We start from the raw sequence: 24,744 nt of genomic DNA, 5'->3' as shown, positions 1-24,744 counted from the left end.
TTGCTGACGACTACTTTTGCCCTCTGCTTAGGGATCCGTTAGATTTCCAGACCAACATCTACAAACTTGTTTTCGCCATCTCGCCGATGGGGTGCAGATGATGGCAACGCCACGCGCCAATCCCCTCACCTCGTGCAGGCGAATTCCAGGCGAGGGAGCAATCTCCTTGCCCACCTTCGGGTCCGAGCTGTGCACGACTGCCGCCAAGGTCGGCTTCCGAGGTAATGGGCCCGGCACGACAGAAGGTACCGGAAAGCTTGGGTATGCCGTTGCATACGCAGAAGCTGATATAAGAGATGGAGATATGCGAGCAGCAAATCGAGATTGGAATGCGCCACCTAACCGCGATCTCGATATATGGTTTTATAAGTAGAAAGATTTAAGCGTAATAGGCGATAGAGTGGGCGTGGCCAACTTTTTTTTTGGGTCAAGCGATAGGTTTTGACGAGACTAATACATTTAAGTTAAAATTTGGTTTCTAGCATGAAAATTGTGAGCGCCACAGGGTTGGGCGGTTTGTGGGCGTGGCAAACTTTTTATGAATCAATCGATAGGTATTGACGAGACTAACACATTTCAGCTAAAATATTTTTGCTAGCGGCTTGCGGGCGTTAGAGTGGGCGTGGCACATTCGCGTAACAGACTTGCGCTGCGCTCTATGCCTACGAAATCTAAATCTGAAATCCCAATTATCTATCTTTGAAGTTTTCGAGATATCCGCGTTCATATTTACGATTTTTTGAAGTTTGTAGGCGGCTTGCAATCACTTAAGGCAATTTACCATTAAAATAAGGAAGTCACCATAATTTCAAGAAATATCGCCGTTTATTTTTAGCGCCGAGGTAGACTAAGCATGGCTGCATGCGTCACCATGTGTTGTTATTTGTAGCGGTGCGGATACTGGATCGAAAAGAACAACACATTTTGCTTAAGTTCTGATCCCAATTTTTCTGGTTCGGATGTATGTATGCTTTTATTGCGAACAGTACCGAGCGCTCAACGCGTTCGGACGCATTGGTTTATTCCATTCTTGAACATTAAATTTTTAAATGCGTGGGACTTAAATTGCACTTCCTTAACGGTCACAACCGTTTCATGTATTCCATAGCATTGAAAAATATCCTTTTCTACAAACGGAACTTTAACTCATTTTAAGAAAAAACTTGCATTGATCACAGTATTCTTACTTTGAGGAAATGTGCTCTTCAATTTCCAACTTGAGAAATTTTTTTCTCATATTGAGTAACCGAAGTAGAGTGGCACGCGCCACATTTGTTTGTCTGTCATTTGCCGAGCGATTTAGCAAAGTCCAAACGTGCACAATGAATGCAGACCTCAGAAACCTTTTAAATGTATTGGACATTCCTTCGGCACTTCCGTACATCGTAGGTAAGTTTTTTAATTATATAAAGCGACAATAAACAAACACTGAAAAAATGTGGCCAAAGCATCTATGTACAATGTACATTGTACAACAGTAAGCACATGTCTAGTGTTCGTACCCAAGGGTGTTCAACATGACCACCACCCAACAAATCAAGCCGTAGCCAAGTTGGGAACAGTACCAGGCGCTCAGTAGCACCCACTGCAGATGAGAATTGTTGATCAGCATATTATGTCTCACTAACTCACCGTCTCACCGACTCAACGGAACACTGACCCGCCAATGCAATCAGCAAATTTTGCAGTGTCAGCCGAGCCAACTACGAAAACTGCTACCATAATCTAATCATAACACTAAACTTCCGTGTTCCAAGTAGTATATAAGCAGGTATCAAATGAAGAATAAATCAGTTAGTAACGCAACTCATATCTCCGCGGTTCTACTTCCTACTTCTGGGCATAGGGCTCCTAGTACACTATCTCAACTAGCAGCTTTCCTTTGATCCTTTGGTCCACAAATACCCTAGACTCACTGATCTGCATAGATTCTGTTTGCTCTAAATATGCAAACAAATCTGCAACGCAGCTTATAAATACGTTATTCCTCAAGGGAGGCCATCAAAGATATACAGAAAATAGGGTTACGATTGCAAATTAGTGCCCGAATCCTGACAGGGACTTGGGTCGAGGGAGAGGCGTCCGAGGCACCATTTGCCGGCATAAGCTATGTCGTATTTGGGTCGTGCGTAGGCAAGCATCTCTCCCCTCCAACATTTCGAGAATAAATATTTGAAGTGCCTGTAAAATAATATTACTCCGTAAAGCTCGTCAGTCGTCAGCTCACACTGCCCCACAAGCTTAGATGTCGCTTGATCGCTATACGATCGGGCTGCGTTTCGGCCATATTCTTTCCCCTTCACACATTCGTGTGCCAAATGGATCGTCGCGGGCAGTGCAATACGATTCCCTATTGACAAGGTTGTCCGTCAAAAGTTATGTCATTGTTCTTGACCTACGCGACAGCACACCCCTCTTGTTAAAGTTCTAGAACACCAAGGTTTTGAATTTTTTTCACATTATAAATTTATTGAGTAATATATCGGCGTGCGCCGTGGATGAGTAAAATAGTATTGGCTAATGCATATGAAATTAATTTAATTGTGAACTATTTTTACAGGCGGAGAATATCGAATTTAATTTAAGGTGCACACATCAGCAGACCGCTGACTATTCACGACTACAAACGTCGCTCAGAGGGCTCTTGCAATTGCACATACAACTGAAAAGTCTAGAAGTCTAGAAAATTATAGGAAAATTCATGAATATTTATATATGTATGTTTATAAGAAAGGAACCGTGTTCCGACAAACTTACCCCTTTTTAAATCCTGTGCGATGAGATATAGACGCTGCGGATTATGGGCTTTGGAAAATATTATATTGGATATATATATATATAAATATACGTGCACCAAAATACGGCTGTTCTTGGGTATACCAATTCACTTAAACACAAAATATATAGATATATTATGCCAGAGGCATGCGACTTCTTCAACAGCTGGGGGAGGGACTCGTCTTCTCGAATTGTTCATCATTATTCGCATTTTGTCTATCGATTCCGTTGGTTTAAATGATTTTTAATGCATTTTTTAAAGCTTCCATTGTGTTTGTGCCTAACCGAAGTGGATCCTCGCAAGCCGATCGCGTCGCTGCAATGGTAACGATGTTTACTAGGATGCCGGACCACGGGCGATGCTGAGCTGCGCTGGGGTTGAGCTAACTTGGTTGGCTGCTAGTGGAGATAGTGTATTACGATCCCTATTCCCAGAGGTAGGAAGGAGAACCGCGGAGTTATGAGGTGCGTTGATAACTGATTTGTTCTTCATTTGATACATGTTTATATACTTCTTGGAACACGGAAGCTTAGTGTAATGATTAGTGAAGTAAGCTGTATTCTAAAGTAGGTCAGGGAATTTTGATTATGGTAGCAGTTGCGTAGTTGGCTCGGCTGACACTGCTAAATGTGCTGACTGCATTGGTGGGTCAGTGTACCGTTGAGACGGTAAGACGGTGAGGAAGTGAGACATATAATATGCTGATCAGCAATTCTCATCTGCAGTGGGTGCTACTGAGCGCCTGGTACTGCTTCCAACTTGGCTTCTGCTTGATTTGTTGGGTGCTGGTCATTTGGAGCACCCTTGGGTACGAACACAATGTTTTGTTTTATTTTCACTTGTTATCCAATTGTATTACTTGAGGCTATTGGTCTTTGGTTATGCACTTAGCATATAGCACTTTTGCATTGATTGCTCGATTAAAACATTTATATTGCATCACAACTTTCTCCGAAGTACGCTATTGGTCACTACGCCTCTGAACGGATTGCTCCTACAGCTGAACAGTTTTCAGGAGCATGGGGATCACGGGTACTGCGACCACAAACATCACATCCTTATTGTTGATCCTCTCCACGTTCTTTGAGGACAATGGCGGCGCTGGTCCGACACATAAGATTCTTTCGAGCTGCAATTTGTGTCCTCCTCAAGGATTGTTAAATATGGTGGCTGGTCCTGGTGGCAGAAGACTCCGTGGACGAGTGCCCCTGGAAAATTCGCCTTTCCTCGGAGCTGCCGGCTTCCGTCAGCAAGACACCCGAATGGATTCTACCCTTTTCTCTAATTGTCTAAGGTCTTTTATACCAGACTAGAGCTTTAACTTGGCTGCCGGTATGGATTGGATTAACTAGGTGTTCCCTCCTAGTATTACTGTTTCTTGATATATGCTATCTTGGAAGTCAACGGCCGGCTTTTGCACTTTGCCAGTTACCGGGGTATTGTTACCAGTAGGTCGATCGTGGCCGTGGTTCTGGCCACGCGACACCCGTGAATTGCCGAGTTACATTTTCTTCTGCCTTTATCAGTCTGAGTCTGGTTAGTCAAATGCACGCCTCCCCCCGACTGAAGATTCGTCGTGGTTTCCCTATGTGAATCTATCTATATGGAGGGCGTACGTAAGAATAGCCCTGATCGAAACAAATATTCATGAAGCTTGGCAAATTTTATTCAACTCATACGATAATACGCGTGTTTTGTTTTAAGATTATATGCAGGTATTAGAGCAGCAGCCCATGGTGCAGAGCGGCGACCCTGTCACGCTTAAGGTATTTTTACGAACTTGTTCCTGCAATAAGTCATTGGAAAAAGTTGGCAATATTCTCTCCCATCAAAGTAATGTCTTAGCCTACATGGTGACTAAGAAATTACCTGCGGAACTGTGGTTAGACTGGAAGAAAATCCCTGGCTACTTTGCAGGAATTGGAAGAGCTCTCTGCGCATCTCGATGTGCAACACAGAACAGCACCCATTAGCAAGAAGTCAATATTGGCTAGTAAGGAACGAAAGGGAGCATCTGGTTCATCTAAGATGCACCGGAGATGCCATTTTGTACAAGACTGCAGAGCTTTTGAGAGCATGCATCTGACAGCACGGATGGAAGCTGTTTATTTCATTAAAGTCAGCAAATATCTGCCAGGTGGGTAAGATGTTTGTTACATTTAAATTTAAAGAGCATTCAGTGAAAATCAAAAAATATAGTTTATTATATTACGATCATAAAAAGCGAAATGGATCATGTAACTCTAAATTGGTCTTACAAATCTTTAGCGCAATTGGTCGAAAGTGACGAGATGACCTTACAGGGATGGAGAACTGTATTTGCCCAAGAAGGTAGCTTGAACTTACAAGTTAAGTTAGCATATTGAGGTGACCTAACACACGAGCAGTATTCAAGGGTTGGACGAACAAAGAAATTCTATAAGTGTTTCGTGGACATAAAGTTACATTTAGAGTGGTTTAAAAACAGAAAATTCTGAATGCACCAAGAATTCAAATTGTTTAAATCGGCTTGAAAAAGTACATGGGGACTGGGATTAGTTAACGGCAAACAAAGTTTACGTCGTCAGCATACATCACAACATAAGAGGAGAGAACTACTTGAGGCAAGTCATTTATGAAAATTCCAAACAGATGAGGTCCTAGGTGGCTTCCTGGCGGAACACCAGAGGTCACGTGGACTAAGTTGGAGAGTATGTTTTTTTTAAAGCTACTCTCTGAGTCTATTTCCATAAGTATGTTGAGATCCACTAAGTCAACGTGATAGGTAAACCTAACAGTATAAGTATTTTCAATAATAACTGATTGAATTGAAAACCTTACTGAAGTCCGTAAAAATGACATTAGTTTGATTATTATTTTTCAAAGCGCTGAAATAAATTAAAGAAGATTCGTAGACGTCGACCTTCGCTGCATTGGTGCTGTAGCTGAGCGGTAATTAGCTGTTCAAAAAACTTGGGAACCGCGCTCAGTTTTTCAATACCGCAGGAGTTTTTAATATCCGATTTGCTCCCGTTTTTAGGAAGTGGAATTATAAAGGGTTCCTTCCAAACTTCAGAGAAATAAGAGTGTAGACTGGAAAAATTTTGGAAATATGTTCGCAATATCGGAGTCACAAGAGGCGGATGTAGTATCAGGGTGAAAACAAGATGGAAATTGATGCATAGGACTGTTTGGGGTTATCTTGGAATTTCGTTCTACAACGGTTTAGGTAACTATTGTAGCATTCGGAATTATGGATTCAGAAAATGGATCGAGCAATTAGATACCTCCAGTGGTTAGCTTGCAGCCCGGTTCTCTTAAATTTCTTAAACAGTCTGGACATGGAGTTTTTCAGGAAAGAGAGTTTACGAGAGAAGCAAGGGGGCTTACGAGACGTGTTTGCAGAGGGAAATGAAGGGACAAACATATCGAAAGCTGAATGGAGTATACCATAAAACGGTTCAACAATATGTAAGGAATCATCGTTTCAATCCATGAAAGACCAATCGAGCTCGGATAAATGCGTATTCATTTCTGCAAGCTTAGCTCTACGAAACAACGAAAGGATGTTAGTTCGATTTCGGGAAATGGCAGTACTGGAACAGATGCTTCTAAAGTAACCTCAAGTGTAGGTTGGTACGTGTATTCAGGATTAGAGGGCTAGTTCGAGTTACGAACTCTGAGGCAAAAATAAGGTCTAAAACTTTACCAGAGCAGTTCAAGACTGAGATCAGTTGTTCTAAAGAAAGATTAATAAGACCGTGAACAAACTCATGGTTGGCCGATGTTGGAACGAGAACATTTGAATCAGTTGAGGGCATCCAAGAAATGGCAGGAAGCTTAAAGACGGCCATAACAATAAGATGATCGTGATTGCCAAGGGTTGAATGAATACTATGTATTTGAGACAAATGCTGAAGGTAGAGACTAGTATCAGACCAAGGGGCTATATACGAGAATGATATAAAAACGAAACAATCGTGAATCTGGATCCGAACAGCAACAAACTTTAATGTGCTATCCGCACCAATCATCGGAATACGTTGAGAGACAAAATCGACCTTGACGGCAATAAGAACACCGCCGCCAAGGCGAACTGAACGGTGACATCTATGGATAACATATTTTTCCCGCAAATATTTAACAGTCATACACAGAGGAATTAAGCCACTTTTTAGTAAAATCAATTTCATTGGCATCAAAGGAGACACTGCGGACGTGCAGTTTACTAAGTTTGCCCAATAAACTGCGAATATTTTGGTAGTGTAGGGAAATATTATTATTTAGTTTTTTGGAATGTTGGTTGAAGGAATTTGAGGCCCGTGAACCCGAGGATTAAGCTTGTTTACGTACTTGTGAATGATGCCATGTTCATACCATATAGAAACATTGAGAGCCTTATCAAAATGTACCTCAGGAAGTCCAATTTTAACCGAGGATATTTCACGTCTCTGCTTAAACTTGAAATTCTGGACGGTTAGTTCGTTTCGAGAAATATTCAGTTTGCTGCTCAGCTGGTTTTTGACATCGTCTTCAGAAGCTCCAATAATTAGCTTTTTTTTGTGCAATGCCCGATAAGGGCATAAGGTTCCCTTTGAGCGGCTCCAGATAAGGTTGACTGCGATGGTTCTGTGTTGGCATTTGAGGGCGGCAAAATAGTGCCGGAGCCATTGGCAGCAGCACGCGACGTAGATGCCTGGTCAATGTTGACAATGTTGACCCCTTGCAGACCAAGGGGTACGACGGGATCAGATGGTCCAGAAAAGGCAGCGACAGGTGAAGGTCCGGAGGAAACGACTGCACTGCGGCCGTCTGCTGCATCCAAAGAGGGCATACTGGTAGTTAAACAATTAGATCCTAGTGCTGGATCATAGCTGGTGCCGACAGCAGCATCACAAGACGTAGAATTGGCAGCCACGGCTAGTGGTCCCGAGGTAGCGTCAGCACTGAGGTTGTCTGGATCTAACACCAGGATTCGGCCCTTAAGATTAGATTCAGCCCTTTGAAAACGAGCAGATAGTCCTTAAACCCGGCCGGTAAGGACTGGTATTCCAGAACGGCCAGCACTGTGCCCAAGGTTGGCACATTTAGGGTAAGCAAGTCGTCACACAGCCACCAACAAATTGTGGGCTGTCGAGAGGTGATTAAGTCATTTAAAGAGCAAGGTTTGATGCAGCAGACATAGGCAGACATAGTATGTTGTTATATGGTTGTCTAATATATACGCGTATATAAACAATATAGATGTAGAAGGCGCATCTTGCAGTTCGGTCAGCGTTAAGCTCTTCGTGCATATAAATGTTCACGACGAAACGATAATAGAGCAAATGCACCAACAACAACACAGTGTAGAAGTTTGCGGTAAACTCAAGAATAGAGAAGAGCGACAAAGCGAAAACACAATCACGTTTGCTAATAATATTGTTATTATGCTAATTACGTATAGAGTTACTGTCTTTAACTATTTTACTTTTCGTTATGATAAAGATCACAGAAACTAGATAAGATGTCCACAATCGGCCTTACTCGATGTAGGTTACACTGGTAAAATTTATTTATTGATCTGCGGAACAGTTCCGAGCGATCCGATCAGATTGATGGTTGACGTGTGACGTTTGTGCTTCAATTGCTTGGTATGCGCAGATCGGCATCATACGCTTTTACACTTGGAGCGGTTTCGTCCAATTAAGGAGGCAAGTGATCAGGTTCAACAAGATACTTCCAATGCCAGAGCGGGATTTTGAGTACAAGTGTGCCTACACTGGTCGGCATAAATATTTTGACAAAACAAAAGTTAAATATACTCATAATTTGAACTTACTTCTTGTAAACTTTTGGCATCAATGGAAAGGTAATTTAAATGCCGTTTTAATGATACAAAACATTTCTTAACCCAATCAGTATTTATTGATTCAATTCGTGTGCTCGATGGCGGATGGACTCATTTGGGTCTTTCTCAATACTACGCTCTACACTAGCAATAGCTTCTTCTGTGCGCACCGTACGGTGTCTCTGGGAATGCAAGTTATCAATAAGAGTAAACGTGGTGCGAAAACGTTCCATGGTTAATCGAATTTACTGATCTGATGGACGATTTTGTCGACGATAAAATGGACGTCGTGCGCGATACGTATTCCGCACAGAACCATTATTTTCGAAATAAAATTGCACTATTTGCAAGCGTTGTTCAGGCGTGAGTCTATTCATGATCAATGGCCAAACCAAACTGAGAATAAATCACTTGACAGCTGTTAAATCGGTCGCCATCTTGAACAGTAATGCCATCTTAAAGTTCTATACCTCTAAAAAAACACCCTTTATTTGTATCTATTTATCTGACTTGGTTTTCCACAAATGCTTGCTCTGGCACTGCGGAAACAAATTTAAATTAAATAGGTTTTTTAATTTTTGACATCTTTTCAGTTTAAAATATCTCATATTAATAAATATTAATAATATTATTGTTATTGTTATTGTTGGAAAATGTTTTGAAATTTGCATACGAGCCATATTTTTCTCTTTTTCATACTACTTTTTTCTGACATATTCAAAAAGTTAAAAAAAAATAGAAGCAGCACGATTTTTAAAAAATTCTTTTTGCAGTTACTATTAGTTTTGTTTGGAAAAACTTTAAGCATCAAAAAATTGTAGTTTCCAAGAAGTGGAAAAAAGTTTAAGAATTAGATTTTCACAAAAAATCGGCTCATTCAATAAGTACTGAACGGGTTAAGAAAAGTCTTTTATCATTCATACGGAATTTAAATTACCTTTCCATAGATGCCAAAATGTACATGAAGTAAGTTCAAATTATGAGTATATTTAACTTTTGTTTTGTGTAAATACTTTTGACCACCCCTGTAGATTCCACCACCCATAGTTCCAAATTAGTTAACCTGCCTTAGCCTTTTTTTTGGAGCTGGGTAATAATGCTTATATTAACTCCTCAATTCTGGATAAAAGACTATATTGAATACTTTATAAAAAGAAGAAGAAAAAAACCAAAACTAACTAACAACCTGCGAATCAGATGCCTATGATCGATTTTCTTCTTTTTAATTATTTCGGGCCTGCCGGATAGGTCCCAAGTGTTGGGTTTTAACGATTATATACAAAATTTCACTTGCAAAAACGATATCGGTTGCCACCGCAACCGTATCGATCGTGGAGACGTAAAAACCAAAACGTCCTGAACAGTTATAAATAATTTACTTACTTCATAGTTTTAAAATATTAAGTATTTAACTTAATTATTATCTAAATTTCACTTATCGATACACGTCAGCAGCAATGTATCATACATCACGAAAAGGTAGCGTACTATTTTGTCGCTCCTTTTTTACATCATGATTAGTAATCATGCGCGTTCAATTAATTTATATAAAAATACTAATATTAATATTAATTAGTTAATAATTAATATTATATTATATAAAAATACTAATATTAATATTAATGAATTAATAATTAATATTATTATTAATATTATAATTTTTATATAAATTAATTGAACGCACATGGTTACTAATCATACCGATATATCGATATTTTTATATATTCAGGGTATTCCCTAAACTGTTGAATTGCTGAATTGTTGAGTTGTGATCAGCTGTAATCAGCTGTTCTATACAAAGTCAACTGTCAGAAATTTCAACAATTCAACAGCCTCGGGGCTGTTGAAAATTTTGTTTGATTGCTGAAAACCAGAGTTGTCGCTGTTCTCGACTAAAAGTAAGAGTGTAACTCTGGTCACTTGTAAACATGGAGGAATTGCAAACGTATAAAATAAGCATATAAAGGATATCTAATAGGATGCTGACTAATAGCAGTTCTAATAGTTTAGTTTTTTGGATTTTCTTCGCATTTTTCTTAATTTTAAACATAATCTTTGGTAAACACAGACTGGCAATTTGACAATCTGACAAGCAGCTTATATAACAGCTGTCATCTTAAAATTGAAAATTCAACAGGGAACTTTTAGTGTCGTGCCCTTAATTGCTGAAATTTTCTGTTGAATTTTTAACAATTCAGCAATTCAACAGTTTAGGGAATACCCAGATTATCAACAAGCTTAGTTATATGTCATAAAATTCAAAATGTAAAACATCTAAATTTCATTAAATTGAAATATAAGTACGTGGAGAATTTTAACTCAGTAGATTTTGTGTTCCTGTCTTATAGGCCCAAAACAAATTTTAAATCAAGCGATGCTTTACTAAATCATTCAAAAAAAAACGATCTTTCCTCCTTTGTTTGTTGGGGATATAGACATGATTTATTTTTATATTTAAATTTGAAATTGTGAAAAGGTTCTGATTCATAATAAGCACAATGTTCTCCGGCTGGGACTCAATCAACTTCAAGCACTACAACCATGGTAAGCAAAAGATTGGATTGCTTAAAATTTTTGAAAATTTGTATAATTTATTGAACATAAAATTGACGACCTCACCTTCAATAACAAAAGGATCTGGTATATAATTTTGTGTTAAAAAATAATTAAGTAACAACACAGCCAAAAATGTCCATAAACAATTCCTAGTTTTTCATGATAATTCGATCCTCGTGAGTAACAGTTCCACACAAACTTGTGTTCCATCACTTACAGGTTACGCGGTATAGCTAAGAATAAAAAAAAACGATGTTTAACGACTTATCTTAAATATTTTTGATGAATCAGACTCTTAATACAAGACGATATTACTAGGAAAACAAGAAACAATGCTATAGTCGAGTACCTCGACTATCAGACACCCGTTACTCAGCTAAAGGGACCAAAGGGAAATGGAGATATGCAAGCAGCAAAGCGAGATTGAATTGCGCCACCTACCAGCGATCTCAATATATTGTTATGTGGGCGGTAGACAGATTTAAGTGTTATGGGCGTTAGAGTGGGGGTGGCAAATTTTTGTTGGGTCAATCGATAGGTATTGACGAGACTAATACATTTCAGTTAACATTTTTTTCTAGCATGAAAATTGTGGGCGCCACAGGCTTAGGCGGTTTGTGGGCGTTAGAGTGGGCGTGGCATATTCGCGTAACAAACTTGCGCTGTGTACAAGGCTACGGAATTTAAATCGGAGATCCCAATTCTCTATCTTTGATAATTTCCGAAAAATCCGCGCTCATATTTACGATTTTTTGAAGTTTGTGAGCAGCTTGTGAGCGTTGGCAAACTTTTTTTTTTGATAAATTGGATTGATCAGAACAATACATTTCAGTTAAAATTTTTATTTTAGCATCAAAGCTGTAGGAGCCACAGTTTTAAGCGGCTTGTGGGCGGTAGAGTATGCATGGCACCCTGCTGAAACAATCTTGCGCTGCGCAAGAAGCTCAGGAATCTGCATGCCAAATCGCAAAAACCTAGCTCTTATAGTTTCCGATATCTCAGCGTTCATACGGACAGACGGACATGGCTAGATCGATTTGGCTAGTGATCCTGATCAAGAATATATGTATATACTTTATTGGGTCGGAAACGCTTCCTTCTGCCTGTTACAAACTAACGAATCTAGTATACCCTTTTAATCTACGAGTAACGGGTATAACAGTCCCCATCTTCGGAATTTGACGTTAAATTTGACAACATATAGAAACAGATAGTAAGACTAAAACAAAACGTTTTTGTGCCATACAAATCCATTAAAAGATTCTCATGAAAACGCTTTAGACCGAAATTAAGGCATAGAGCAGACAATAGATTCCAATAAAAATAAAAATTACTTCCATTTTAGATTTGTTTTCATCAGAGAAATTGTGAAAAATTAAGGAATTTTAACTTTGTCGTCAAAGACATGTGCAAAGACGTGGGCAATGGTTCAAGATGGGGAGTAATTTTTTTGAAATACCGTTATGTTCTGAGAGTGAGCTTCAGTGAATTCAGTAATTCAATTTATGAGCAAACATCGTTTTTGTGTATTCTTAGCTATATCGCGGAACCTGTAGGTGATGGCACAACAATTTGTCTGAGACTTTTACTCATGGAAAAGTAGGACTCGTTTCTGGAAATTTCACAAAGTTCAATGTTGTCTTCCTGTGAAATTAAATAAAAAAAATTTTCTTACTCGGCATGCTTCAGTAAGGATTTTGGGTTTTTTTATGCGGTAATTTCCAATAGTAGCGTGTTTAATGTACGATTGGTCAACGACATGTACACCCAAAAAAAATCGTCATCAATATGCCATTATTTAGGTGTCAATGTGATACTATTGAGTGTCAAAAAATCTTTGCTACGAAGAACATCAAATTGACCCTAATATAGGATCCCTTTGTCACTGGAAAAATGTTTTCTACAAAAAAGCTTTTTTGTCACAAAAAAGCATTTTGCCGCTTAATAAAAAATATAAGCGTGGCTCAGAGTGCTAGCGCATTGTTTTTGATGCACGGGCCTGAGGGTAAGTGGTTCGAGTCCCGCTCATGACAAACTTTATTTTCTTTTTTATTTGAAATCAGGAAACGTTTTAAATATAACTTTTTTTTTACAATTGTAAGAGAAATATTAGATATTATTCTTAACAAGAAAGGAAGTTAGCTTCGGCAAGCCGAAGCTTATATACCCTTGCAGCTATAATTATTAAATTTAAAAACACAAAAAATGATATTCCCAATAGTATAAGATAATATGTCAAAAAACACCGAAGCTATAATTTGTTTCATATTACTTTCCTACCAATTTTCCGATCGTTCCTATGGCAGCTATATGATATAGTCGTCCGATTTTGATAAAATTTAATTCGAAAAAATGTAATTTCCAAGCTTAGGAGGTTATAAGCTAAAAAACACCAAATATATAGTTTTAAAAAATTTTTTTTTGATTATTCCTATCCGGCTGGTTCCGACTTATATACTACCTGCAAAAGATATAAGACTTTTGGGAAAGTTTCAGCCCGATAGCTTTAAAACTGAGAGACTAGTTTGCGTAGAAACGGACGGACAGACGGACAGACGGACATGGCTAGATCGACTCGTCTAGTCACGCTGATCAAGAATATATATACTTTATGGGGTTGGAAACGTCTCCTTCACTGCGTTGCAAACTTCTGACTGAAATCAATATACCCTCTGCAAGGGTATAAAAATCGTACAACGGCGCGCACTTGAACCGGGGACCTTTCGCACCATAGACAGACACCTTACCCATTGGTCTATCGCACAACGTTTCCCGCGGATGCTTAGTTCAAATCTTATGATAACCTATACTTTAAACTCGAACAATCAAAAAAAGCTTTTATCGGTATCGAAGTATCCACGGTAGTTGTCAAAATGACACTATTTAGGGTCAAATATTATTTTTCATACAATGTAGTATACTTTTAATACTTATTTGGGGATCAAATTGATCCAAATAATTTGGTACTAAGTGTAGTGTCATTTTCACCCACACTTATCAAATTGACACTTGAAGATTTTTTTTTGGGTGTATCTTAACCCATTTAGAAATAGCGGACGCGGAATAAATTGATATAAAAAATGTTCTCCTTATCGTTGTGTGCGCCTGACACCATTTTATCTCGATAAATTAATGTTTAGTGCTATTGCGATTTTATAATCCGTTACTCGTAGCGTAAGGATATAGGAGATTCGTTAAAAACTATGTAACAGGTAAGAGAAAGCGATTCCGACCCTATAGTATATATTCTTGATGTCTGTCTGTCCTGCCTGTCTGTATAAACGGCGAGATTTTGGAAACTATAAGAGCTAGAATGTTGGGATTAAGCATACAGATTTTAGAGCTTCTTCCGCAGCTCAAGGCTTTTTACCATGGTGCTGATATGAGAGTATTGTTGGTGGTACCCAAAAAGGGTCAAAACGAAGATTGCAGTCCTAAACATAGACTGGTAACTGGAAATATGTTTAGAAATTTGCATTCGAATCGTATTTTGCTCTTTTTATACCCGTTACTCGTAGAGTACAAGGGTATGCTAGATTCGTCGGAAAGTATGTAACAGGCAGAACGAAGAGTTTCCGACCCCATAAAGTATATAAATTCTTGATCAGGATCACTAGCCGAGCCGACTTAGCCATGTCCGTCTGTCCGTCTGTCTGTCCGTCCGGATGAACGCTGAGATCTCGGAATCTTTAAGAGCTAGGCTACTGAGATTTGGCATGCAGATTCCTGAGCTTCTTACGCAGCGCAAGTTTGTTTCAGCAGAGTGCCACGCCCACTCTATCGCCGACAAACCGCCCAAAACTGTGGCTCCTACAGTTTTGATGCTAGACTAAAAATTTTAACTGAAATGAATTTTTCTCATCAATACCTATCGATTGACCCAAAAAAGTCAAGAAGCTCAGGAATCTGCACGCCAAATCTCAATATCCTAGCTCTTCATCCGGACGGACGGACAGACTGATCAAGAATATATATACTTCATGGGGTCGGAAACGCTTCCTTCTGCCTGTTACATACTTTCCGACGAATCTAGTATACCCTTTTACTCACAAGTTCCTCAGCCGAGATTTTATTTATTTATTTATTTATCTATTTACTTATCGCCAATGGATGAATCCTTATCTGGCTACATACGATTACCTTAAATCTATTATTGAAAATTACTTTAAAAATATTCCTTAAGGGTTTGCCTTAGTATATCTTTATTGGCCCCCCAGCTGAATCTAATGCTGGAAGGCAAAGAATTAAATAATCTAAGAGCCCTTAGTAGTGGCTCATTGCGAGCATAATTAGTCCTGACAGCACGGTCCAGGAATGGAACCATGGTACGGAGATTCCTGGCAGAAACATTAAAATTGATGAATCCCAACAGGCAAGGACAATCAATATTTCCTATTAGCAGATCATTCAGAAAGAGAAGGCCAGCAGTTGCACGGCGATCCTTCAAGGAACAAGTGTGAAGCAGGGAACACTGACTATCATAGGGCGGTGCCGGTTCAGTAAAATGCAAGGATTGCAATGCAAACTTCAAAAACTTTTTCTGCAACCTCTCAATCCTATTGATCTGGACACTTCCCGAGGGATTCCAAACAAAGGAAGCATATTCAACCCTAGAACGGACAAAAGCAGAGTATACAGACAATCTGGAATACGGATCTTTGAATAATAAAGTGTTTCTCTTCACAAAGCCAAACATTGCATAAGCCTTTGGTAATACAAAATTCAGGTGGTCATTAAACGGAAATTTGTCATCAAATAATACCCCCAGATCAACTATTTCATTCAAAACAGAGAGAGGGTAGTTATTTATGTGATAAGTGGATGGAATAGTTTCAGAACGTTTCGCATAACGAACGATGTGGCATTTGTTAAGGTTTAAAGGCAAACTATTCTTGGAACACCAACTGCCGATACTATCTATGTCAGATTGAAGCAATATCGAATCATTTATGTTACTGACAGTCCTATAAATCTTTAGGTCATCCGCATATAAAAGGAAGCTAGAAAAATGGATACATGCACAAATGTCATTTATAAAAATAATGAAAAGTAAAGGGCCAAGGGAGCTACCCTGAGGAAGGCCAGATGTCGCTTTATAAGGATGGGATAATGCAACACCTACTTCAACATGATAGCGTCGGTTATCCAAATACGATGCTATCCAGTTAAGAAAAGAGGAGTGAAAGCCAAGTTTGGAAAGTTTAGCCTTTAGGGCCTGGTGACAAACCTTGTCAAAAGCTTTGGCAAAATCTGTGTAATCTGTGTGTCGATCTGCAAATGATCCTCAAATGCATTTATACAGTGATTGGTAAAGACAGCCAAGTTGGTCGTCGTAGATCGACCGGGCATGAAGCCATGTTGATAAGGTTCGATGTAAGACTTTATTAAGAAAGATAATTTTTTGAAAATTATTCTTTCGAACAATTTAGCTATGTTGCTGATCTTAGCAATTGGCCTATAGTTAGAAATGTCAAATTTACTTCCTCCCTTATGGACCGGCGTTACTCTAGAAATTTTCCATCTAACTGGGAATCTTCCTTGAGACACGGAAGAAGAGAACAGAATTTGCAGGGGTAGGTAAAGACTGGCAATACAATTCTTAAGGAAGAATGAAGAAATTCCATCAAAGTCTAGTCTTGGGGAATCATCAAAATAACTAATTGATTCAGAAATGTCATCATACGATATGTCCAGGCTCCCAATTTTGCAAATTTCTGCAATTGAATTTAAAGTTTCCAGGTCATACCAATCATCGGAAGGTTCCATGTTCGAGGAAAAAAAGGCAGCAAACAAATTTGCGATATCGGCCTCAGTAGAAGCAACATGATTTTTTTGAGTTGACAAAGCGCCAAAACGCCTTAGGGTTGGCCTTCAAGCTATGCTCAACTTCACAAATGTATTGGCTATATAGAAATTTATTAAGAAACTCAAACTTCCGTTTGTGTTGCCTATATCTTTCACCATCGGCCAGGTTATGTGTTCTATAAAATTTTTTGTAGTATTTGTTTCTAAGGTTTTTGATTATTTTTCAGTCCCTTAGTATACCAAGGAAGCCTGTAGGAACTCCGTATCTTGGAACGGACTATACTGTCAAGAGTACTTCTAATCGTTGAAAGAAAGGTTTTATAATTGGTTTCTATGCAAGGGTTCGATAGCAAGGCACCCCAATTTAAGGATAGTAGGCAATCCCTTAGGGAACTCAAACTAGAGGGATCAAATATATATCTAGGATTAGAATCATTGAATGGCAGAAAGGTGTAAAATTCGATGTTTAAGCACAAGGGTTTGTGATATACAACACAATTTGAAATCGTAAATTCAGCCAGAGTTACGTTAGAGTGAACAATAGAATTAATGAAGATTAAATCAAGCAGCTTATGCAAATCATTGAAAACATTATTAATTTGGGTGAGGCCCATACTAAAACAGTCATCAATGACAATTATTTCATGTGAATGATGAACATTTCCGGGCACCATAGCAGATGCTTGTGGGTCCCACGTTCAGAAAACAGAGCTGAGGTTGAAGTCTCCAGCCACACATATGCCATCAGAGTCCTCCAAGCTGGCATGTATGTTAGAGATGTTGTCTAAGTGAGCCTGGTAAAGCCCAGAATCACTGCCAGGTGGAACATAGGAAGCCACAATCGATATCTTCCCGGATGATCCAGACACCGCCACCGCCAATTGGTCCAAAAGGGAGTCATCATTAAGGAGTCGAATTACAGTGCAACAGAATTTACGGCTAACAGCCACGATGACACCACCTCCTCTCTCGCACTGCATTCTGCCGAAGTCTCTATCTTTACCAAAACTTGGAATAATTTAGGATCGAAGAATTCATTCGAACTAAAGTTAAAATTTAGCCAAGTCTCAACCAGTGTGATAATGTCATAGTCACTGTTGGAAGTATTCATAAAGACAGACTGCGTTTTAGTTCTCATGCCGGATATATTTTGAAAGTATATTTTCAGGCCATTATTTCCTGAATGATGGCTATTTGAGTTTACTGTAGGCAAGCCCCTAGCAGGTTGCCAGTCAGCGCATATTGTTGAAGAGGAATTCTCAACATCCAAATTAGATGTCGGCCTCGCATGATCATAAGTACTATTAAGTACCTTGCGCAACGTATCCGTACGTATATTTATAGGGAGGTTGAGATCGTCGTTCCATGGAATAATAGTGCAGTCAAATTGAGAATATGTAAATGATTTTCTTACGGACGCATGCCTATTCTGTGACGGCCATCCAATGAGCGTAGAAGAAATTGCATCAATGGAGAGAGGCGATGAAGAGCACAGTGAAGAGTGTATCCGACTACTCATAAAAGAGAGCGCTATCAATAGTATCAGAATCCGAAGATAGCAGCATCCGATGTTGGTTTAACTCCAGCGGCAAATATGTAGAGAACATATTTTCAATGAGCGGGTTCCAACCTAATGAAGAGTAAGAATCCAGTCAATGTTCTAGGTACTTCGTTAGAGAGGCGCAAGATGATGAGAGCGCAACTCCGAGGAGCGCGCTTAGAGCGGGAATCTTGATGAAATATGATGAGAGCAGCTCTCCAGAGAGCGTTTGACAAAAGTCGCGCGAAATAGACAACGACAAATCCAGCTGTTGCCGATGTTGTTTTGAATGTGATGAGTGCACATCTCCGAAGAGCGCGCTTAGAGCGGGAATCTTAATGGAATCTGGTGACAACGCCTCTCCAGTGAGCGTTTGATGAACGTTAGACAGAACAAAAAAGGAAAAATCCAGCTGATGATGTTTTTGATTTGGGAGTGACGGGCGCCCAACACTTAAGAGTGCACTGGGAGCGGCGTATGAGAGAGTAATGGTAGCAGCTAGCGATATCGAAACCAGCGGACGTTGACATTGCGAATAAGTAGCATGAAGATGAGGAAGAGGATCATAAAAATTTGCCGTAGTCAAATCGACACCAGAGGCGCCGATTATTGGGGGTTTTTTGAGTCCGATGTATGATGATTGTGCAAATCCAGAACGTTTCCATCAACAATAGGCCTATCCCTGTGGATGAATCGACTGACCTTGATTGGATTGGGCCAGAACGCATCACTAAACACAGTCTGAAAGTGCTGCTCAGGTATTCCTAATTTGAAATTGACGAATTCCAGTGTAGCAACATCTACACCATTTTTGACTAAGGGCTTGCAAATTATCGTGGCGGTATACACACCTAGCTTATTTGCAACATATTCACACACAGAATCAGATTTTACGTGCGCTCTGAATCTACCAATATGAAGGAATTTATTGCTCGGCACAACTTCGAGTAGTTCACAACTAGGAGCTTGACCAACTATTCGCCTCTTGTTCCTGTTATTCCTTGCATGGTTCCTGGCGGCAGTAGAAACTGGTGCAGGGGGTATCAGGACTGCATGTTTGGCTTGACGACCAATTGAAGAAGCTGGAGCCAATGGTTTCACCACTTTTTAACGCTGACTGATATTGCTATTGTCAGTGGTAGAATTGGGAAAAGCCTTCAGAGACTTTGAGTTTAAATCCATGTATAGACTCTTCAGGTCATGAAGTTCTTCCATTACTTCATCGATTTTGGAGTGTGAATCATTACTCACAACACAGCGATCACACTGCCAGAGTAGATTCGGCATATTTGTTAATAAGCTAATAGCATCCTCCGGGAGATCAACACATGCAGTGTGAAAAGTACAACGACAAAGCGATGAGCAACGAACCGCTTCAAAACCGCGAAGCTGCGCTGCTGTAACCTCAGCATTGCATTCGGAGCACGAATAAGAATTCATAGCGAAAAGAAAACACGTCTGACAACAACGAATGCTAATCAGAGACTAATTTTCCGATCGTTCCTATGACAGTTATATAATATAAGCCTCCGATTTTGATAAAATTAAATTCGAAATTAAGAGTTAATTAAAAAATGTTATTTCCAAGCGTAGGAGGTTATATGTTAAACAAGAAAGAACGCTATAGTCGAGTGCCTCGACTATCAGATACCCGTTACTCAGCTAAAGGGACCAAAGGGAAATGGAAATAAGCAAGCAGCAAAGCAAGACTGAAATGCGCCACCTACCGGCGGTAGACAGATTTAAGCGTTATGGGCGTTAGGGTGGGCGTGGCAAATTTTTTTTTGGTCAATCGATAGGTATTGACGAGATCGATACAGTTCAGTTAAAATTTTGTTTCTAGCATGAAAATTGTGGGCGCCACAGGCTTGGGCGGTTTGTGGGCGTTAGAGTGGGCGTGGCATATTCGCGTATCAAAATTGCGCTGCGTACAAAGCTACGGAATCTAAATCTGAAATCCTGATTCTATATCTTTGATAGTTTCCGAGATATCCACGTTCATATTTACGATTTTTTGAAGTTTGGGGGCGGTTTGTGGGCGATAAAGTGGGCGTGGCAAACTTTTTTTTGAATCAATCGATAGGTATTGATGAGAACAATACATTTCAGTTAAAATTTTTATTCTAGCATCAAAACTGTAGGAGCCACAGTTTTGGGCGGTTTGTGGGCGTAAAAGTGGGCGTGGCACTCTACTGAAACAAACTTGCGCTGCGAAAGAAGCTCAGGAATCTGCACGCCAAATCTCAATAGCCTAGCTCTCATAGTTTCCAAGATCTCAGCGTTCATCCGGACAGACAGACGGACAGACGGACAGACGGACAGACGGACATGGCTAGATCGACTCGGCTAGTGATCCTGATTAAGAATATATATACTTTATGGGGTCGGAAACGCTTCCTTCTGCCTGTTACATACTTTTTCGACGAATCTAGTATACCCTTTTACTCTACGAGTAACGGGTATAAAAACACCGAAGCTATAATTTGTTTCCTATTATTTTCCCACCAATTTTCCGATCGTTCTTATGGCAGCTATATGATATAGTCGTTCGATCTTGATAAAATTTAATTCGAAATTCAAAACTTATTAAAAAATGTTATTTCCAAGCATTGGAGGATATATGTAAGAAAACATCAAAACAAAAATTTGTTTTAGTTATTTATTTATTTTTTTTTCGATTATTCCTATGGGAGCTATAAGATATAGTTGTCCGATCCGGCTGGTTCCGACTTATATACTACCTGCAAAAGATATAAGACTTTTGGAAAAGTTTCAGCCCGATAGCTATAAAAATGAGAGACTAGTTTGCGTAGAAACGGACGGACAGACGGACATGGCTAGATCGACTCGTCTAGTGATGCTGATCAAGAATATATATACTTTATGGGGTCGGAAACGTCTCCTTCACTGCGTTGCAAGCTTCTGACTGAAGTCAATATACCCTCTGCAAGGGTATAATGTTGTGACAATATCTTGTCACGCAAATAAAACGTTATTTTTCGTGCCGTTTCAGCATACTGTTTAGCTTATAAAAGGCATTTATTGAGTTGAATGAAATAACAACTCTATAGTCGAGTGTCTCGACTATCAGATTCCCGTTACTCAGCTAAAAGGACTGGGAAAGAGATGGAGATATGCGAGAACCAAAGCGACCGTTCTTTAACGAGCTCCACCTAGCGGAGATTCCGTTATATGCTTTTCAGTGACTTGTCAAATTTCCGGCATGTAGGTTAATATTGATAATCAAAACGAAATCCCTTTACACCTTGACAACTTTATAAATATTTTTAGTTTTTAAAAAACCTATATGTGCAAGTGGGCGCCAGTCAGGTTGTAGCGTTATGGCATTTGATGTCGCTAGAGTGAGCGTGGCACTTGGCTGTAACAAACTTACGCTGCGCAGGAATCACAAGCCGAGTCGATCTAGCCATGCCCGTCCGTATGAATGCTGTGATCGCGCAAACTAAAAAAGCTAAAACTTTTAGCAAAACTAATGATAGTGGAAAAATATTTCATTACAATTGAAAAGTGTAATGCTAATGAGTATTTTCCATTGGAAAATATAATTCTATTGAAAAATTGTATAATTAAATACATAATTAATTAAATTTAGCTTGGGGGTCAATTAAATCTGAAGATATGACCAATTTAATCCAATCCAAGTTAAATAAAATTGCTACCGCACATAAGGCACGGCACCTTGGCCATCTTAAGAATTCGCGGTTTTTCGTTATCCACCACTAAAGTGCCCCATAAAGAATTGGATCGCATCTAAAATTACATGTCGATTTTTGGGCTTCCTGCGCAGCGATAGTTTGTTTCAGCAGGGTGCCACGTCCACCCTAACGCCCACAATCGCACATAACGCTAAAACCCGTCTAGCGCCCACATTTGTTAATATTTTGTTAAAATTTAATTGAGATTTTTTGTTATTATCAATACCCATATACCCATGCCAAAAATTTTTCAAATCGGACTCATTAAAAAGTTATAACCAAATAATAATTCATAATTTGCAAACTCAATAGTGTACGATATATTTATAATGAAAATCGGCTGCTTATGAAATTTCACTAGTGCCACCTAGGTTTCACGTTATGTTGCGCGTTAGTGATATCTCGTAAACAGCCGATAGGAATAGACGATAGGTGGCGCTTTTTTGTTAGCTGAGTAACGTGTAGTCGAGGTTTTCTCTTGTTTTTCATTAGCATTACTTTGTCAAAAGTATTTAATTATTTAGCATTACATTTTCAAAATAATTTAAAAAGTAATGATAATGCTTAAACACATAACACCGCTAGCTACCTATCTACAAATTGTTCAACTCGGGCCATAAAATTATGACCAAATATCTTAATCGCCGCTAGGTGGCGCATATTCTCCATTTCCCTTGCGCTCCCTTAAGCTGAGTAACGGATATCTGATAGGATACGTACTCGACAATAGCGTTCTTCCTTCTTTTTAAATGGGACGATTGAATTATATATTTTCGATGAGAGCGGTTTGGAAAGTTAAAAGAAAAATCAATGGAAAATATACATACAAATATGTTTTGCTTTGTTGGCAGAAGTTTGCAGCGCAGAGAAGAAGGCATTTTCAATTCCATATAATACTATAGTCACGTCCTTTCGCGTTTCTGTCCATGTCTTATAATATAGTTTTAAATAGACAATAGCCTCACATAATTAAGATTTCACAATTAAGATTTCACAAATACTAATAATATTTGATTTAAATCGGACGACCTAACCATATAACTGGAAAAGTTAATGGGAAAATAACAGAAAACAAATTATTTCTTTGATGTATTTGGACCTATTCTTCTCTGCTCTGCGGTACAGCTTTCTTCAAATATTTAGGAATAATTAACTTATTTAATATTTTGTAACAGTAATTGTTTTCAGTACCTATATTAAAATTATCTGAATATTAAAGAAACTCTTTTATGTGAAGAGCAACTTCTAGCTGGTATAACAGTATGCGCAAACTGAAAACAAATTCCTGCGGTCTTCTATTTAATGGATTGACTTTTGTGCGCGGACCAGTAACTCATATTTAAATGTCTTCCTATCATTTTTATTCTCCGTAGGTGACACACTTAAGATACCTGATTCGGTGATGGGGATTACGTTCCTGGCGGCTGGAACCAGTGTTCCTGAAGCGGTGTCCAGTGTGATCGTGGCGAAACGCGGTAAGTGTTTAAAAATCGATATCAGAGAATGTGTGGAATTCAAGAATCTGCCACAGGTCACGGATCGATGGGGATCTGCAACTCGATTGGGTCAAACACCTTCGACATCCTGCTGTGCCTGGGGGTGCCATGGCTGATCAAGGCTGTCTTCTTCCCGATCCAGCCGGGCCAGAACTACGTGGCAATAAATTCGGCCGGATTGGAGTACTCGGCGATCACTTTGCTGTCGACGCTGTTCTTGCTTTACCTTACCTTCTCTACGAACAAGTTCAAGCTGGATAAGAAGGTGGGGACCGCCTGCCTAGTGATGTATCTGGTCTTTATGGTTTTCGCCTCCCTCATTGAACTCAATGTGTTCTTTCGCGTCAACCTGCCCACCTGCGGTCGATCATGAGATGGATTGGCGTTCGATAACTGCGCGATATACGAAGGCCGACTTGTGAAGTATGATGTGTGGATGAACGATTTACCATTTTGGATGAATGGATGGTGTGGAGAAAGACCAGGCATTTAGTGCTGGTTTAGTTTTCCGTTTCAGCGTCCGGCAGCTGGCTGGAAAACCCTGAGTGCAGTCGTTTAATTAATTAAAATGTATTTTCTGTTCTATTCTATCTACCATGATAGTTGAGTTACGGTATACGTTATGCTGTTATTGTAATAATACTTTTTTTTTATTATTATTATTATTAAAGTAGACTCATTTACGACCTTCGGTTAAAAACCAAACGAAAAATTCAAAATAGATGAGAAGAAATGAAAAGAATAACACAGTAAACGAAGGGAAAAACAAAAACCAAAACCAAACTAAAAAATTTAATAATGTATTTATATGATTAATATATATGAGATTTAACAAAGAGTCGTATGAATGATGGCAAATATTATTGATGGAATCACTTTGGTTTGTGGTAGGATGGTATCCAATAAGAATACCTACTTCATTTATTTTTACTTTTGTAGTTAGGTAGGTTAAAGTGGTGAGACCTCTAATTTGGGAAGCTTAGAAGACCCGCAATTGCAACTTCTCCTACTGCCCCAAGAGACGTGGTTGAGCGCTGGGCAGT

General features: G+C 39.2%; 1 protein-coding gene across 1 annotated transcript; it reads left to right on the top strand.

Annotated features, from left to right (window-relative positions):
• Positions 1-10,995: 10,995 nt before the first annotated feature.
• Positions 10,996-24,533, top strand: LOC119558002 (probable sodium/potassium/calcium exchanger CG1090). The gene is made up of 3 exons (XM_037871110.1): positions 10,996-11,132; positions 23,579-23,680; positions 23,737-24,533. Exons 1-3 carry the CDS (start codon positions 11,087-11,089, stop codon positions 24,072-24,074), a joined length of 486 nt encoding a protein of 161 aa, XP_037727038.1. The 5' UTR covers positions 10,996-11,086; the 3' UTR covers positions 24,075-24,533.
• The last annotated feature ends 211 nt before the right edge of the window (positions 24,534-24,744 follow it).

This window comes from Drosophila subpulchrella, chromosome X, assembly GCF_014743375.2.
Source record: "Drosophila subpulchrella strain 33 F10 #4 breed RU33 chromosome X, RU_Dsub_v1.1 Primary Assembly, whole genome shotgun sequence".
NCBI lineage: Eukaryota > Metazoa > Arthropoda > Insecta > Diptera > Drosophilidae > Drosophila > Drosophila subpulchrella.
This window is presented reverse-complemented; position numbering and strand designations above follow the sequence as displayed.

Bases quoted from the DNA above. Each gene is read 5' to 3' on its own strand.
- LOC119558002 (XM_037871110.1), top strand. From the start codon at position 11,087: ATGTTCTCCGGCTGGGACTCAATCAACTTCAAGCACTACAACCATG. The intron at 11,133-23,578 runs GTAAGCAAAAGA...TATTCTCCGTAG, and splicing joins CTTCAAGCACTACAACCATG to GTGACACACTTAAGATACCT. The intron at 23,681-23,736 runs GTAAGTGTTTAA...AATCTGCCACAG, and splicing joins TGTGATCGTGGCGAAACGCG to GTCACGGATCGATGGGGATC.